Consider the following 16,378-nt stretch of genomic DNA (forward strand, 5'->3'; position numbering starts at 1 on the left):
GAATCTTTAAAAAAAGAAAAAAAAAAAAGATCAGGGCGCCTGGGTGGCTCAGTGGTTGAGCATATGCCTTTGCTCAGGGTGTGATCTCGGGGTCCTGGGATCTAGTCCCCCATCGTGCTCCCCACAGGGAGCTTGCTTCTCCCTCTGTGTCTCTGCCTCTGTGTGTGTGTGTGTGTGTGTGTGTGTGTGTGTGTGTGTCTCATGAATAAATACATGCAATCTTTTTTTAAGTAAAAGAAAGTTTTTAAATAGATAAAAAGCTCAATTGGAGAGAATACTCTAGAGAGAGACCATACAGATATATAGAGACTCTAGAGAGAGAGACTACACAAATACATTTAACTGATGTTTATCAAAAAAGCAAAGGCAGTTCAATGGAGAAAGGATAGTCTTCGCAACAAAGTTGCTGGCACAATTGGGACATAGATATGTTTTTTTTATTTTTTTATTTGTCTATTTATGAGAGACACAGAGAGAGAGGCAGATGGAGAAGCAGGCTCCCTGTGGGGAGCCCGATGTGGGACTCAATCCCGGGACTCCAGGATCACACCCTGGGCCAAAAGCAGGCACTAAACTGCTGAGCCACCCAGGGAACCCCATATATATATATATATATATATATATATATATATATATATATATATGATTTTTATTTATTCATTCATGAGAGACACAGGCAGAGGGAGAAGCAGGCTCCATGCAGGGAGCCCAACTTGGGACTAGATCCTGGGTCTCCAGGATCACAACCTGGGCTGAAGGCGGTGCTAAACCACTGAGCCACCCAGGTTGCCATATATATATATATATATATATATATATATATATTTTTTTTTTTTAAATCTCGACCCAGACCTTTACACCATTCACTCTAAAAACAAAAAACAAACCAAAAAACAAAAAACATAGACCTGTATGTAAAATATAAAACTATAAGATTTCTAGGAGAAAATATAGGAGCTAATCTAGGCTACCCTGGGTTTGGCAATATGCTTTTAGATACAACACCAAAAGCACAGTCTGTGAAGGACAAAAATTTGACATTAAATTTTGATATAATTAAAAACTTCTGCTCTGCAAAAGATACTGTAGGAGAATGGAAAGACAAGTCATAGGCAGTGAGTAAACATTTCTGAAACACATATCTGATAAAGGATGATTTCATCCAAGATACACAAATAGCTCTTCACCTCAACAAACAAAAACAACCCAATTAAGATCCGGCACCTCACTAAAGAAGATATACAACAGTATAAATTTCCAGCTCTAAAATGAGTTCTGGGGATCTAATGTACAGAATGGCAACTATGATTAACCGTAATATTGAAAGTTGCTAAGAGTGTAGACCTTAGAAGTTATCACCCCCCCCCCCCCACACACACACACACATACACATAGGGTCATCATATGAGGGGATAGAGGTGCTAATCTTATTGTGGTGATCGTCTCACAATATATATGTACCAAGTCATCAAGTGTATACCTTAAACTTTTTTTTTTTATAGACCTTAAAATTAACGTATGTTATATGTCAATGACATCTCCATAAAGCTGGGGTGGGGGAGATAAACAGATGGCAAAAAGCATATGAAAAGATGCTTGGCATCATTTGTCATTAGGAAATCACAAATTAAAACAGTAGGTACCACTGCACACCCATTAGAATGGCTAAGACTGGGGCACCTGGGTGACTCCGTGGGCTGAGCATCTGCCTTTGGCTCAGGTCATGCATTAAGCCCCAGGTGAGGCTCCTTGCTCAGAGGGATCTGCTTTTCCCTCTGATCCTGCTCATGCACACTCTTTGTCAAATAAATAAAATCTTAAAAAAAGAAAAAGATTGGATGAACCTTAAATATATATTTGGGGGAAGACCTGGGTGGCTCAGTGGTTGACCATCTGCCTTCGGCTCAGGGTGTGATCCCGGGGTCCTGGGATAAAGTCCCACATCGGGCTCCCTGCATGGAACCTGCTTCTCCCTCTGCCTGTGTCTCTGTGCCTTTCTCTCTCTCTCTCTCTGGATCTCATGAATAAATAAATAAAATCTTAAAAAAAAAAAAAAAAGATTCTCATCCCATCCACCAGGTGGAGAAATCTGGGAGCATCCCTTGGAAATTTTCCGAGGACTGTTTCAGTCCCTCTTGAGAAGCCCGGTGGGAAGTCCTGCTATTTGCTGTACTTTGCTCTGACCCCTCCAGTCTCCCTAAGGCTCAATGTGGTAGCAGGACAATGGCGAGATAGAGAGGACTCAGACCCAGTCCCCAGGGGGTATCTAAGAACTCCTTGGGTAGGGAAGGAGTCAGACAGTAAATAACTGCTAATTAAAATGAGAAATGTGGATAACTGTTAGAGGAGCAGAGCCAGAGGGAAACAGCTTGAAAGTGGAGAACTTGCCAAAGCTTCCAGGGTCAGGAGAGACATAGCTCAAGGTGAGGAAGGATTGGGAATCACCAAAGGGGGTTAGAGTCATTTCCAGCCGTGGAAACAGGATATGCAAGTGTCACAGGGGTCTGACAGCCTGTGACTTTTCTGGAAACCTGCTATCTGAGCACTTAGTAGGAGTCCAACACTTGCACCCAGGTAAGAGCAATAGATACTTAGCATTCCCATTTACAAAAGAATCTCTGAAATGTTAAATAATTTGCCTAAGGTCATCTAGCTGGTAAGCAAATAGACACACACAGGAACTCCAAAGGGCACTCTGAGTCTAAATGTGGTGGCTGCTTCACACGCAGGCAGACAGCCTCTGCCGCCTCCTCCTCCTCCTCCTCCTGCCTCATCCTTTCTTTCTCCAAGCCTTCTTTCTCCCTCAAGCCCTTCCCGGAGTGGCTAGCTCCCCCAGCCTCTTTCACCAGTTCACCCGTGATTAACAGCTACCAGACTCACGAGCAAGGACAGGAGTCCAGAATCCCAGGCGCCCTCCCACCGCTAGCTGATAGTGGAAGGCTAAACCCGGGGATCAACCTCCCTGTCTAGCCCGGGTCCGCCCTTCTCTGGATTGCGGCGAGGATCAAGAGCTCAGGGCTGTGAGTGCGCTCCCACGCCATCCTTCGCTGCCCGCAGCCAGCCACACCCTGGCTCTGGGACCTACGGATCCGGTCGCCGGCCTTAGAGATCGGCCCGGTCCAGCAGGTGTGTCCCCTCCGCACCTGTGGGCGGAGCCCCAGCTTCCGGGCTCACCTGGCGCCAGAATCGGCGGGGGGGGGAGGGGAGCTAGCAGATCCGCAGGCTGGCAGTCCCCGCCTGCCGCCGACCCGGACTGGAGGGAAGGGAGGGGCGCCCTCCACCTGCCCCGGGAGCGGCGCCAACACCCCACCCCACCCCACCACCATCCCCCGCCCAGTAGGGGGCTGCTGCCTCGGCTCTCGGCCTCGGCTCGCCAAGCTGTCCTCCCCGCTCGGCCCCCGGGGCGCCCCTCCCGGAGCCCCGAGTCTGGGGCGCGGGCGCCGGCGCCGGCGCGGGGAGAGTTAATTCCAACGCTCTCCACGCGGATTCCGGGGGCCGGGCCGCCGAGGGCGCCTCCCATTGGCCGCGGAGCTGGCTCGGCGCTGATTGGCTGGCGCTGCCGGCCCCCGCTCGCCTCGGCTCCCCATTGGGCGCCGCGCTCCGCTGCTGGAGTGTGGCGGCCCGGCCTCCGCAGGCTCCCCGGGCCGAGCTGCTGCGAGCTCCGGCAGCTGCCTGGGGACATCATCCCCGGCCCGGAGTTCCGACTTCCTTCACCCCCACCCCCGATCCAGACGCCACCGATCTCCTCCCGGATCCTCTTCCTCCGTAACCTGCTGGTTTTCTTTTTCCTCTCTCTCTCGGCTCCCATCGCCCCAATCCGCCTTTCCCTTCTCTGCTCCCGGGCCCGTGGCTGACCATCCCCATCATCCCACCTGCCATCCGCCTGGCTTCTGCCCCTCCTTGACCTCGGATCCCGTGACCGACGGGGCACTGCCATAACCTTCCCACCAGACTCTCCTAAACTCCTTTTCCTTCTCTCTTTGCCAGCTCCTGACTCCCAAATTCCAGCTAACCTTTGACCTCTTGACATCTGACCCTAACATTCTTCACCCCAAATCTCTCAGTTCCTGCCTCCTGCAGTCCAAACTTGCCAAGACGGAGGCCTACCCCCTGAGTTCTGACTCCATTTCTGAGGCTCATTTTTACTTTCTTACTCCTGGGTCACTTCCTGTCACTGCGACCCCACCATGGACTTCTTGATGAGCGGCCTGGCAGCCTGCGGGGCCTGTGTGTTCACCAACCCTCTGGAGGTGGTAAAGACCAGGATGCAGTTGCAGGGAGAATTGAAGGCCCCCGGCACCTACCAGCGGCACTACCGAAATGTCTTCCACGCTTTCATCACCATCGGCAGGGTGGATGGCCTGGCTGCCCTGCAGAAGGGACTGGCCCCTGCCCTCTTATACCAGTTCCTGATGAATGGCATCCGCCTGGGCACCTACAGCCTGGCTGAGGCCAGAGGCTACCTGCATACTGCCGAAGGCACCCTCAGCCCTCCGCGAAGCGCAGCAGCTGGGGCCCTGGCTGGGGTCATGGGAGCCTATTTGGGGAGCCCCATCTACATGGTGAGAGGAAGGGTCTTGCCTGGGGCCTCCAGGCAGACCCTTGGTGTAGGGTGGGGCCTGGGCCTTCACAATCTGACACTGAGATTGGAAGTGGGTTTGTGCAGGGAACAATGAAGAATCTGAGTAACATCGTCAGTGGGTGTAGGGATGAGGGAGAGTCCTGGGCACCACAGAATTATAATCCCACAGTCTCCTCCTTTGAGTTTTCTGGAATAGGTAAAGGATCAATAGCCTGAGGCCCAGAGAAGGGAAGTGACCAGCTCAAGGTCACACAGCTGCTTGCTGCTAGGACTAGGTTCTGCTTAGTGTTCCTCCTGGAAGACACTGGCGGTCAGGCAGTTCTATAAGAGAGGCAAATCTGGTCTCACTCCTAGGATATGACATTCAGAAACAGTGACCCCTCCAAAGTCAGCCTCCACATGCCTCCTTGGGGCTTGGGAGCCAGAGAGCAAGTTTTACGGCAACCTGCCCCAGAGTTGGATGGAGGAGTCTGGTCATGGTGGTAACTAGAGATCCAGTCTGGGAATAGGAGCTGACATGAGAGGCCGGACACCCAAGTGCTGCCTAACAGGGACAGTCTTAGGAAATGTTGCTATTCTCTAACCTGTCCATCCCCCACTCAACCCCCAAGGGAAGGAAGATGTAGAGGGCGTGGGGTATCTTGCAGTGCTAGGAGATCCATCCCCTGGGACCGGAGCCAAGGGACACAGAGTCTCATGACCAACGTGTTAAGTGGGAACAACAACAATGATCAGATTAAAAGGATACTCCTTGCTGAACACCCTGGAGGAAGTGTGATAGGGTCAGGCGTTCAAGTCTTTGAGGTGGGAGGCTGACCACTGGGCCGTAGGCCATGACATTCTCTTGTCCCCAGGTAAAGACACACCTACAGGCACAGGCAGCCTCAGAAATTGCTGTAGGACATCAGTATAAGCATCAGGTAAGTGTTTTCCAACCCTACTGGGGTCCCTGCCCATTCTTTCCCGTTCCCCCCACTTCCTGCACCACCCACCCCGCAGCTCTCTACCTGTGCCCAACTGCTGCAAGGCAGCCATGGCTTGCCTAGCCCACCGATTCAGCACCCACCCCCTGCCCCTCCTGTGGAGTGGTGAGGAAGAGAACAGTGCGGGTGATAGAAACATTCCAAATCTAAGTCCACATGGAACTGGTTGTCCAGACACCGGGTGCCCGTTCAAGACCCCTCTTTGGCAGGGTTAGGTGGCAGCTCCCTGATGCCGGGGTGACTGAAGCCCGCCCCCGTGGTCTTCCCCCTACCAGGGCATGTTTCAGGCGCTAAGCAAGATTGGCCAGAAACATGGTCTGGTGGGGTTGTGGCGTGGGGCCCTGGGCGGCCTGCCCCGAGTTATCATCGGTTCTTCCACCCAGCTCTGCACCTTCTCATCCACCAAGGACTTCATCACTCAGTGGGAGGTACTGCCCGGCAAAAGGGATGGGGCCACACTGGGGGTGCGGGCAGTGGGAGGGCAAGCTGAATTGGGGCCCATGAATGTCGCATGGTGATGTTCGATGCGAGGGAATGGCAGGAGGACTTGAGGGTCACAGACTCTTTACGCCCTTCCCATGATCCTCTTGTCACCTCATCCCAGATGGTGCATCTGAGTGCTGGAGCATCCTGCCCTTGGGAGCTCCCTGAGTTACAGGCTCTCTACTCTATCCCCAGGGCAGGGCCCCGTTCTTTCCCAGGGGTTAAACAATTGGTTGACAAAATTCTCTTCCTCCCTCCACCCTTAGATATTTCCTCCCCAGAGCTGGAAGGTTGCTCTGGTGGCTGCCATGGTGAGTGGCATTGCAGTGGTCCTGGCCATGACACCCTTTGATGTGGCCAGTACAAGGCTCTACAACCAGCCCACAGATGCTCGGGGCAAGGTAAGGGGGTACTCTGGAGTGCCAGCAGGCAGGGAAGGCCAGGCGGTGGGTGAAAGCAAATTGTGGGTGCAGGTGGGACAGCCTAAAATGCAGCCCGCTGAGATGACGCCCCTGGTGGGCTCTGACAGACTCCTTCCCTGTGCTCTCCCTCCCTCTCAACCCGCTCTCAGGGCCTCATGTACCGGGGGATCCTGGATGCTCTGCTGCAAACTGCTCGGACAGAGGGCATTTTTGGCATGTACAAGGGTATAGGTGCCTCCTACTTCCGCCTTGGCCCCCACACCATCCTTTCCCTCTTCTTCTGGGACCAGTTACGCACCCTCTACTACACGTACACCAAATGACAACAGCCACTCTTGCACACACCACCAAATCAGCACTCCTTGGACACTTCTGCCTCCACTACTATATCCTGGTGACTTCTGACCAGGTGACCTGTCATCCACCCAAGGGGGACAGCCAACACCACTCCCCATCTGTTTTCTCAGGGTTAAATCACTACAAGGAACAGTCTGCCTCCCTTCCTTGGGTGTCACTTTAAACCTTCCCTACCCATCCTCCTGGACACGTCACACCCCCTCTCTCAGGGCAGAGCCAATCACTCCAAAGTATTCCCTCCTTTTATGTGGATGGCCTTGGGTCCCCTTCTGATCCTATGCACAAACTTTTAACCCCCCACTCCAAGACCAAAAGGAACCAGGGGGGACCCAGGTGTCTTGTTGGATTCAGCAAGGCACAGAGATATTATCTTCGTTATAAAGCAAGTTTATTTCTGCAGACAGGAGGTGTCTTATGTTTATGCACAGGGAAGGAATTAAGGGCATATATCCAACTCCTTGGTCCCCTTGCAGAACGGGGTCCCTGTGTGCTTCAGCAGCTTTACGCAGTGTTTCAGCATCTTTACTGGGGACCAAAGATGTTGGGATCGTGAAGGGTCAGACTGGTCACCAGCTGTTCAAAGTCACCCAGGCTCCAAGGCAGAAGTGACAGATTTTCAGGACCAAGAGATAACCTATTGTCAGGGCTTGGGGGTGGGGGAACAGATGGAGAAAGAACATCATCCAGGCCTCAGGTGGTGACAGTCCCACTTCCTGTTCCCAGGAGGACCCCAAGCCTCTGGCCCTCTCCCTCTTTCTTGGAGGACCCCACCAGCCAGTCTCCCCGCTCTGCCCCTCCCAGCAGATCCTCCTGGGGGACCCAGTCATGAGCCATGTGTCCTTTCTGTCCTCCTTACGGGGGCTCATTGAAGGTGACCAGGACATCAGTCTGATAGCGGGGCAGCCGCAACAAAGCCTGGTGCACCATCACGTCCTTTGCTACCTGAAGGGATCAGGGTCAAGATGCTTACCTGACCCCGCCCCCCAGGGCCCCTCCCATCACCCCTCCAGGAATCTCACACTCCCGTGCTCTCACCTGGTGGTTTTCTTTAGCTACCTGCTGCTTGCCAGAGAGGACCCAGGCTTCTTGACAGTAGCTCCGGAGAGCCAGGTTCTCCGAAAGGAGGGGCTGCACACTGTCCACTTGCAGGGCCCTAGCCTCCTGCATCCCGCCCACGTCCTCAAAGTGGTACCTAGAGGAGGGGGCGCGGGCGGGGTCAGGGAGGGACGGTGACCGGCCGCCCACTCCCTCCTGCCCAGCATCATCGAGCCCTTTAAGCTTCGCTCACTTCCCGCGATAAGGTGTTGCCCTTGGGCTGTCTCACGGCCCTGATTAACCGTCCTGCCGCAGGCCCCGCCCACCTCTTCGGCTCCGGCCCTCCCATTGGCCAGCCGCGCGGGCGGCCGCCTCCCTCACCGCGCAGCCTCCTCGCCCTGCACGTGGGCCTGCAGCTCCAGAAGTTCCACGATCAGGCTCTGGTCAGTCACGCGGTGGCAGAAAACTTCCTGATTGTCCGGGACCGGTCGCAGGTCGCTGGAGAGAGTCGAGGCAGACCCCCCCCACCGGCTGAGCCCTCGCTTCTCCCCTCATCCCACCGGACGGGTCCGCGGCGCTCGCGCCTTCTCACCTTACGTCAAGGGCCCCCGGAGGCAGAGTGGCGGAGAAGGCGCCCCCGAACAGCGGGTAGTCTCGCGTGGGCTCCATGGGCCTGGGACTGGGTGCGGGCATCAGAGAGATATAGAAGAAACTCACGTGTGGCCACGCGGCATCACCATCACCGCCGCCGCCTCCGGTCCACCTTAGCTCCCGCCCCTTTACGGGTTGGCCCCGCCCCCTCGGCCGCGCTGGCCAATTAGCGTCTGCGCCTTGGGGGGCGGTGCCCAGCGGGGCGGCTCCCGGAAGCCTGGCTCTCGCGGGGGCGGAACCTGGGGGCTGCCGCGGGCTGCAAGCGGCGAGGTCCGACCCTGGCGCCGGGGTTTGTGAGCGCCCGGTGCCCTCCAGCCCGCGCCCACAGTCTCCCTTCTTTAAAGAGGTCGCGCCTTCTGAGACTGTCGCTTGAGACCTTCCTTGGGGACCCTTGCTCGGGCAAGGGGTTGACGTCTGGGTGGGGTCTCCTGAATCGGGAGAATACCTTTGAAGGTCTTGCAGCTCCCTTCTTGGGGGGGACTTGGAGGCAGCGAGCTGCAAACCCGACCGCTAATTCCCCGGATGCGGGGATTTAGGGGAACAGTGGGGCCAGGTGTGAGGCCCTTCCTGCAGGCGAGACCCAACCCGCGGATTAGGCGTTTAATCCGTCTCAAATCTTGCCTTGAGAACTCGGTGGGGGTGGGTGGGGTGGAGAGGCTGGCCGCCCCCACACGCACCTGGAGGAAAACACGGATTAAACCCTCTGTTGTTTCTCTTTCATTGATTTTTTAGAATGTTCTCAAAAGTTTTCGCCCAGTTACATTCTCCCAGCTGATTTCTCCATTCGTGTTTAATCCCCAGCGCCTGCCAGTGTTCAGAACATAACAGGGCCATTAGGTATTGTGGGATGAATGGATAAACGCCTTACCCACGGGGTTCCAAGTGCTGCCTCTACTTACGGACCCTAATGATTTCATGGCCCTGGGGCCAGGGGACTCCTCATTTTGGGGCCCCTTACCGAAGCTGGAGATACAAAGGCAGTTAGGTCATGATCCCTGCCTCACCAAGGACTGCTGGGAACACTTTGAGTATTAAAGGTTGACCCAAAATTCACCAGGGCATCCTAGGGGTGTTTTAGGCAGAGGAATATCAGGTGCAAAGACTTGGAACTTTTGGGTTTTTTTTGTTTTAAGTTTTTTTTTTTTTATTTTATTTTTATGATAGTCACACACAGAGAGAGAGAGAGGCAGAGACACAGGCAGAGGGAGAAGCAGGCTCCATGCACCAGAAGCCCGACGTGGGATTCGATCCCGGGTCTCCAGGATCGCGCGCTGGGCCAAAGGCAGGCGCTAAACCGCTGCGCCACCCAGGGATCCCGACTTGGAACTTTTGAAAGGGCGTATCTTGGGAGATGGAAGTGTATTGGCTTGGCCAGGGTGCAGTGAGGGACAGGTGGCAGGAGCTGGAAACAGTGACACTGGAGAGGACTTGTGCACTTTTTTTTTTTTTAAGATTTTATTTACTTATTCATGAGAGACACAGAGAGGCAGAGACACAGGCAGAGGGAGAAGCATGCTTCCTGGGGGGAGCCCGATGCGGGACTCGGGACTCGATCCCTGGTCCCCGGGATCACGCCCTGAGCCCAAGGCAAATGCTCAACCACTGACTCACCCAGGTGCCCCTTGGGGGGGGGGTGGTTGAGTCCCGCGTCCGGCTCCCTGCATGGAGCCTGCTTCTGCCTCTCTCTCTCTCTCTCTCTCTCTCTCTCTCTGTGTGTGTGTGTGTCTCTGATGAATGAAGGAATAAATAAATAAAATCTTAAAAAAAAAAAAAAAAGCAAGCCCCAATAAAGATTCTGGACATCAAGGCTCAAGGGAACTTCTTGGATGGCAAACACACTGATGTGTCAGGGAATGAGCTTGGAAGCTCTCCTTCCAGGACCCTTCCAGATCTTACATTTATGTGTCCTTAGAGTGAAACAGCAATCAAAAGTATAGTACTTCCCTTAGTTCGAGTTGTTTCAGTGAATTATTGAACCTCTGGGCATTTCAGGAACTGTGGGATTTATAGCCAGTTGGCCAGAGATGTGGTTACTTAGGGACTTGTAAGATTTATGGTTGGCATCTGAAATGAGTGTTGGCTGGTGGAAAACAGACTGTACCTTGAGGCATCCGATGCTTATTGCAGTTGGTGTTAGACCAGTCAGGGTGAAACAGAATAAGAAGTCGGTAATATCCCAAGTTCAGGGGGATGAGGGTCTACACTAAGCTCGTAGAGAGACAGGAGAGGAAGAGATGAAGCCAGAAAAGCAATAAGCAAGAGAAGCCATAGTCTGGGGGGTCCGCAAAGCGTAGAGGAAGCATGAAGAGAGTGTCAAAGATGGTGGCCAGGCCAAGAAGAATGGTGACGCCCGACAGAAGTAGGCAGTGAAGGGTTTGGTTGTGGACAGGGCAAAGAGGAGAGAGGGCCTCTGTTCTTGCCCCTAAGTCACAAGACTGGGTGCTTTACTGCCTCCACTTCCCAGAGGTAGAGTCCAGCCCCTCTGATCCTGCCATTCCTCCTTTTGGGTGTGGGATTGTCCAAGCCAGTGACACCGAGACAAGTGCACCAAGTGACCATACTCAGCGACATTCCTCAGGACCCTCTGCCTGGAGCTGGCAAAGGGCATGCGCCCTCCGAATGAGTGTCATGTTCTCCTAGCTTGGTTCTGGCAGCCCGCACTTTTGACCTCTCGATGGACACGGGCCCTCCTGCATTTCACATGTGTCTCTCAGCATCTGTTCCAGAAGTAGGAGGAGGAGGTGACTTGGGAGAGGTGGTACGCTGTAGCACACATCCCCCACCCTCCATCGCCTCCCCCCACCCCCCATGGCCTGGCCTGCCTCTGAGGGAGGGAGGAGGTGTGGGGAGGGGTCTCGTGGCAGCTCTTCAGAATCTGATGGATCCTCACGGGGAGGGGGAGGTACGTTACATTCTCATGGGTGAGGAGGGGTCTCCTCGGGCTACAGTCCCTGTGTCTTTAACCCCCGGGGTGGGAGTAGGGGTGGGAGGGTGGGGGAAGCCCCCTATTCCTTCCCTTGGAACCTTCTGGAAGGTATCGTTGGGAATCCATGGGGCCCCAGCCCCCAAAGTGCCACACAACTTTGTGCTTTTCATCTGCTTTAGTTAGCTAATACATCACTTCCTTGTAACCAGCCACAGGGGAAGTGTTGGGGGTGGGGGCAGGCTGCATGCACTCAGTTGGGAGAGGATCTTGGGGCCAGAAGAGTTTGCCTCGGTCAGCAGAGCTAGGACTCGGCGGTGGAGGGCTTGGGCTGGCTCCCTAGGCCCTCTGTTGCCCTGGCTTCCTTCCCAAGGGCATCCCAGGATATTCCCGCGACTCAGGTGGTGGGAAGCCAGCCACTGAGCCTCCTAATTTTACTGCCAACCCCTTAAACACGGTTGCCGGACCTCCTAGGTGACCTTCTCCGTACGTACATACACCAGGGGCTCCCAGATCATCTCCATCCCAGACCTCTCCCGCCAGCCTGCTGGATACCTCCGTTCTCGCGGCCCACTAACACCTCAGTCCCAGCGCGGCGAAGCAGAGCCCATCACCTTCCTCCCAGCCTCTGTGATCCAATCACAACTACAGAGATCAGCACCCACCTGGTGGTCCAACCAGGAAGTCTGGGCTTCACCCATGGGCTCTGCTCTGTCCTCATCCTCTCATATCCAGTTCCTGGTGATTCTGCACCCCAGCGGCTCTGGGATCCTTCCATCCCCTTCCATCTGGGCTTCCACTGCACGCCCCAGTTGAAGCCAGCATTTCCTGCCTGGAGAGTGCTGTGCCTGCTTCCTGGCACTTCATTCTGCTCTTCTCAGGTGTCCTCCGGTGTCCTTACTCCTTTCCTTTCCTATCATGACAGGTGTCCTGTCATTCCTGGGAAGCCCTCGCTGAGCCTGACAGGTGGTGCCCCGTTCCCTGCAGAGCACTCCCGTGGCACCCTGAGCCTCTCCTAGAAGATCCTCCGTGGAGATGGTTCCTTTCGGCTCTATCTCCCTCCCTGTGAGTGCCCTGGGAGGAGGCCCTTCACCATTCTCTTTACCTGAGTGAGAGATCCTCTTGAATCCCCCCCATTCTGTGGCCACAGGCTGACCTGGCAGATAAAGAAGCTGCACAAACCCACCCCTCCCCGGCGTGGAGGGCGGGGAGTGACTCACAGTCGCAGGCACTCCTAGTGGGCTGCTCACACAGGAAGGTGTTTCCTGGAACCTGAGACAGGATTCCAATCCAAGCCCCACCCTAGCAGCCCATGGGGCTCCACTGTCTGGCTGGTGCTGCCCCCACATGTCCAAGGACTGGCTGAAATTTCTTTAATTTCCACCCCAGAGTCAGGAGGTGGGGAGATGGGCCTGCCTGCGCCCCCGGACCCTGTTGGCTGCCAGGCAGGTGTTACATTGAGAAAAAGGTAAGACTTACTGTTTTTGTGTCCGTCTACCCCCCCTACACACACACACACACACACACACACACACACACACACAGTGTCCCTCATTTGATGTCATAAGAGCTTGTCACTTTGAACCACTAGAGAAAGGAAGTAAAAGAAATAAATGCTTGAGAGGACCTGTGAAGCTGAGCCACCGGAAATGAGAATCACTGAGTGATTTTTTCTTTTATAGAAGAAAAAAAATCTATCAATCTTTACTAATGTTAACATTTATATTTATTCATGTGTTCCACCTGTACTTACTGAGCACCTAGAGGGTGACAGGTGCCATACGAGGTGGTGAGAGAGAGGTAGAGAGACCGGCAGAGAAGAAGCAGGCTCCATGTAGGGAGCCGGATGCAGGACTCAATCCTGGGACCCCAGGATCATGCCCTGGGCCGAAAGGCAGGCACCAAATCACTGAGCCACCTGGGAATCCCTCAACTGAGATTGTTGATCAAATGAATTCTGTGTTAAGATTGCAAAAGTGAAGAATACGCCGCAGCAGTGACTTGGGCTGGAAAGGGTGTGCGGAGCTCCCAGCATCAAGCTGTTGACTGATGAAACCCCAAAAAAGGAAGGGACTTTATTAGCTTTAGATGTTGCTACAGAAGTGTTTTGTTTTGTTTTGTTTTGAGTGAGAGAGTGAGTGTGAGCTCCAGGGTGGGGGGCAGAGGAAGAGGGAGAGAGAGGATCTCAAGCAGACTCCGTGCATGCTCAGTGCAGAGCCTGACACGAGGCTCAATCTCACGCCCCTGAGATCATGATCTGAGTGCAAATCAAGAGTCAGATGCTCAACCAACCAAGCCACCCAGGCAGCCCTATTTTTTTTTAAGATTTTATTTTATTTTATTTATTTTATTTTATTTTATTATTATTTTTTTTTTTATGACAGTCACAGAGAGAGAGAGAGGCAGAGACACAGGCAGAGAGAGAAGCAGGCTCCATGCACCAGGAGCCCAACATGGGATTCAATCCCGGGTCTCCAGGATCGCGCCCTGGGCCAAAGGCAGGCGCCAAACCGCTGCGCCACCCAGGGATCCCTTTTTTTAAGATTTTAAAAATAATCTTTGCACCCCATGTCGCTCAAACACACAACCCAGAGATCAAGAATCACATGCTCCACTGACTGAGCCAGCCAGGTGCCCCTAGGTGGCTTTTTTTAGAGCTGTACCTCCTCCGTTCCTGGCATATTGTTATTGTTGCTCTGCTGGAGGGCCCACTTAAGGCCTTTGACCTCTAATTCCCATTCCCTGTTTCCCCCATATGTGGGTTATGATAAATTTATGAGACAGTCTGCCCTGTTGTCTGGCTTTCTCAGAGAAAGCTGACAGGTTGGGATTTTGTCACATGGGGAATGATGAGAAGATAGTCAACTTCTAGGGCATGGGATAAGTTCTGCCTGGAAGTCGGATGTGTGGGGAAGAAAGATGTGGCTTGGGGAGGGGGGTGTTATTGAGCTGGAGGTCCTGATGACTGAGATCTGAGTCCTGAAGATGAAGAAACAAGATGCAAGGAAGGGAGGTTATGGTCACAGGCAGGGTGCTTGGATCAGTGAACTTGGAGGTGCAGCAGATGTGGGTGATGACGAAACCCAAGGGAGGTGGTTGGCCAAGGTGGAATGTAGGAAGTCACTGGACAAAGGTCCAGAGCATTAAATGATTAAACGTGAATCCAGGACAATGGAAGGAATTGAGCAAGACTATGAACCAGGTACCAATGCCCTTGAAGAATAAGGGGGAGTTAGGAAGGGTGGCATAGGATAAGGTTTGGCTACAAGTGATAGAAAACATCAGAGTAAGGCTAAACATGACAGAAGTTTGTCTCTCACACATAAGGCCTCCGAGGCTCATATGTAGTCTTCAGTGTCAAGAGACCCAGTCTCCTCCTGTCTCATTACTCTGCACCACATGATGCCAAGTCCAAAATCTGCCTCATGGTCCAATATAAGGGCTGGAGTTCCAGCCATTACGTTTTCAATTCAGACAGCAGGAAGCAGGAACAGCTGAAGAGAAGAGAACACCTTTCCCTTAAGAATATAGCCCTCCCTGTTAATGGGCAGCTGGGAGGCGGCATCTTTCTTTTGAGCACACACAACCCCTGCAAAAATACTTGAGGGTTGTATTTGTAGATAGGGAGTCAGATATCGAGGAACAACTGGCCGTCGCTTCCACAGGGAATGACTGGGAAGCCAGCAGAGTACAAAGTAGGGGGTGAAGGTGATATACAGGATGATGTGAGCTTAAAGTGGGGCAAGATTTTCTTCAAAGGGGGTGGTAGAAAGGGACACCTGGGTGGCTCAGCGGTTGAGCATCTGCCTTTGGCTCAGGGCGTGATCCTGGGGTCCTGGGATTGAGTCCCACATCGGGCTCCCCACAGGGAGCCTGCTTCTCCCTCTGCCTGTGTCTCTCTCATGAGTAAATAAATAAAATCTTTTGGAAAAAATCCAATCAAGTACATTTGAAGATCTAATTGGCCTCATTCTTGAGATGAGCAGCGATCCACCTAGCAGGTGAGGGGAGGAGAGGGCTCTGAGCAGTTGTGCAAGTGGAAAGGAGTTGGGGCAAGAAAGTGCCAAAGGCCTGTCCCTGTCAAGGTCACTCTCTCTTAGGGGGAAGAACAGGGGGTCTCACCATGCACATCACAGCTTCCTTTGGAAGATGGAGAGGCCCACGTGGCACTCATTTGGTGCCCATTGGAAAACTCGACTAATAAGACTACATTTTGGGGGGCATGTGGGTGCCCACGGTCAGTTAAGAAGTCTTGACTCTTGGGCAGCCTGGGTGGTTCAGTGGTTTAGCACCTCCTTCAACCCGGGACCTGATCCTGGAGACCCAGGATGGAGTCCCACGTGTCCCACGTTGGGCTCCCTGCATGGAGCCTGCTTTTTCCCTCTGCCTGTGTCTCTGCCTCTCTCCCTCTGTTTCTCATGAATAAATAAATAAAATCTTAAAAAAAAAAGGCCTGACTCTTGGTTTGGGCTCAGGTCATGACCTTGTTCAGGGTCTTGGGATCCAGCCCTGTGTTGGGCTCCCTGTTCAGTGCGGAGCCTGTTTCTCCTTCTCTCTTTGCCTGCTGCTCCTCCCCTGCCAGTGCTATCAAATACAACTTTTTTTTTTTTTAATTTATTCATGAGACACAGAGGGAGAAGCAAGCTCCCTGTGGGGGTTTGGTGCAGGGCTCAATCCCATGACCCAGGAGATTATGACTTGAGTTGAAACCAAGAGTCGGAGACTCAACCTACTGAGCCACCCAGACGGCCCTTTTCCTTTTTTAAAGATTTTATTTATTTATTGACACCCAGAGAGAGGCAGAGACACGGGTCTCCTGGATGCACATCCTGACTTCCCAAGCACTGCTTCCCACAATCAGCAAACCCTGTCAGAGCAGAGGAACCAAAAACAGGTCCAATGTCGTAAGGCAAGAACAGGCAGATTTTAAAAATTAGCTGAG

The 16,378-nt window shown here is 53.3% G+C and overlaps 2 protein-coding genes across 5 annotated transcripts; one reads left to right on the forward strand and one right to left on the reverse strand.

The window, feature by feature from the left end:
• The first annotated feature begins 3,608 nt into the window (after positions 1-3,608).
• SLC25A35 (solute carrier family 25 member 35) lies at positions 3,609-13,057 on the forward strand. 3 transcript variants are annotated; one of them, XM_072821214.1, is made up of 6 exons: positions 3,624-4,562; positions 5,437-5,502; positions 5,841-5,993; positions 6,315-6,449; positions 12,362-12,501; positions 12,826-13,057. In XM_072821214.1, exons 1-6 carry the CDS (start codon positions 4,188-4,190, stop codon positions 13,001-13,003), a joined length of 1,047 nt encoding a protein of 348 aa, XP_072677315.1. In that variant the 5' UTR covers positions 3,624-4,187; the 3' UTR covers positions 13,004-13,057. The 3 variants fall into 3 exon arrangements, with proteins under 3 accessions (XP_072677316.1, XP_072677315.1, XP_072677317.1); XM_072821215.1 differs by lacking the exons at positions 12,362-12,501; positions 12,826-13,057 and adding an exon at positions 6,620-7,228 and having other exon boundaries at positions 3,609-4,562; XM_072821216.1 differs by lacking the exon at positions 12,826-13,057 and having other exon boundaries at positions 12,362-12,520.
• Positions 7,199-8,660, reverse strand: RANGRF (RAN guanine nucleotide release factor). Of its 2 annotated transcripts, XM_072821217.1 has the most exons (5): positions 8,455-8,657; positions 8,244-8,360; positions 7,863-8,019; positions 7,684-7,769; positions 7,199-7,473 (listed from the first exon to the last, which is right to left on the reverse strand). In XM_072821217.1, exons 1-5 carry the CDS (start codon positions 8,553-8,555, stop codon positions 7,350-7,352), a joined length of 585 nt encoding a protein of 194 aa, XP_072677318.1. In that variant the 5' UTR covers positions 8,556-8,657; the 3' UTR covers positions 7,199-7,349. The 2 variants fall into 2 exon arrangements, with proteins under 2 accessions (XP_072677318.1, XP_072677319.1); XM_072821218.1 differs by lacking the exon at positions 7,684-7,769 and having other exon boundaries at positions 8,455-8,660.
• Positions 13,058-16,378: the final 3,321 nt, after the last annotated feature.

Source organism: Canis lupus, chromosome 3 (assembly GCF_048164855.1).
Source record: "Canis lupus baileyi chromosome 3, mCanLup2.hap1, whole genome shotgun sequence".
NCBI lineage: Eukaryota > Metazoa > Chordata > Mammalia > Carnivora > Canidae > Canis > Canis lupus.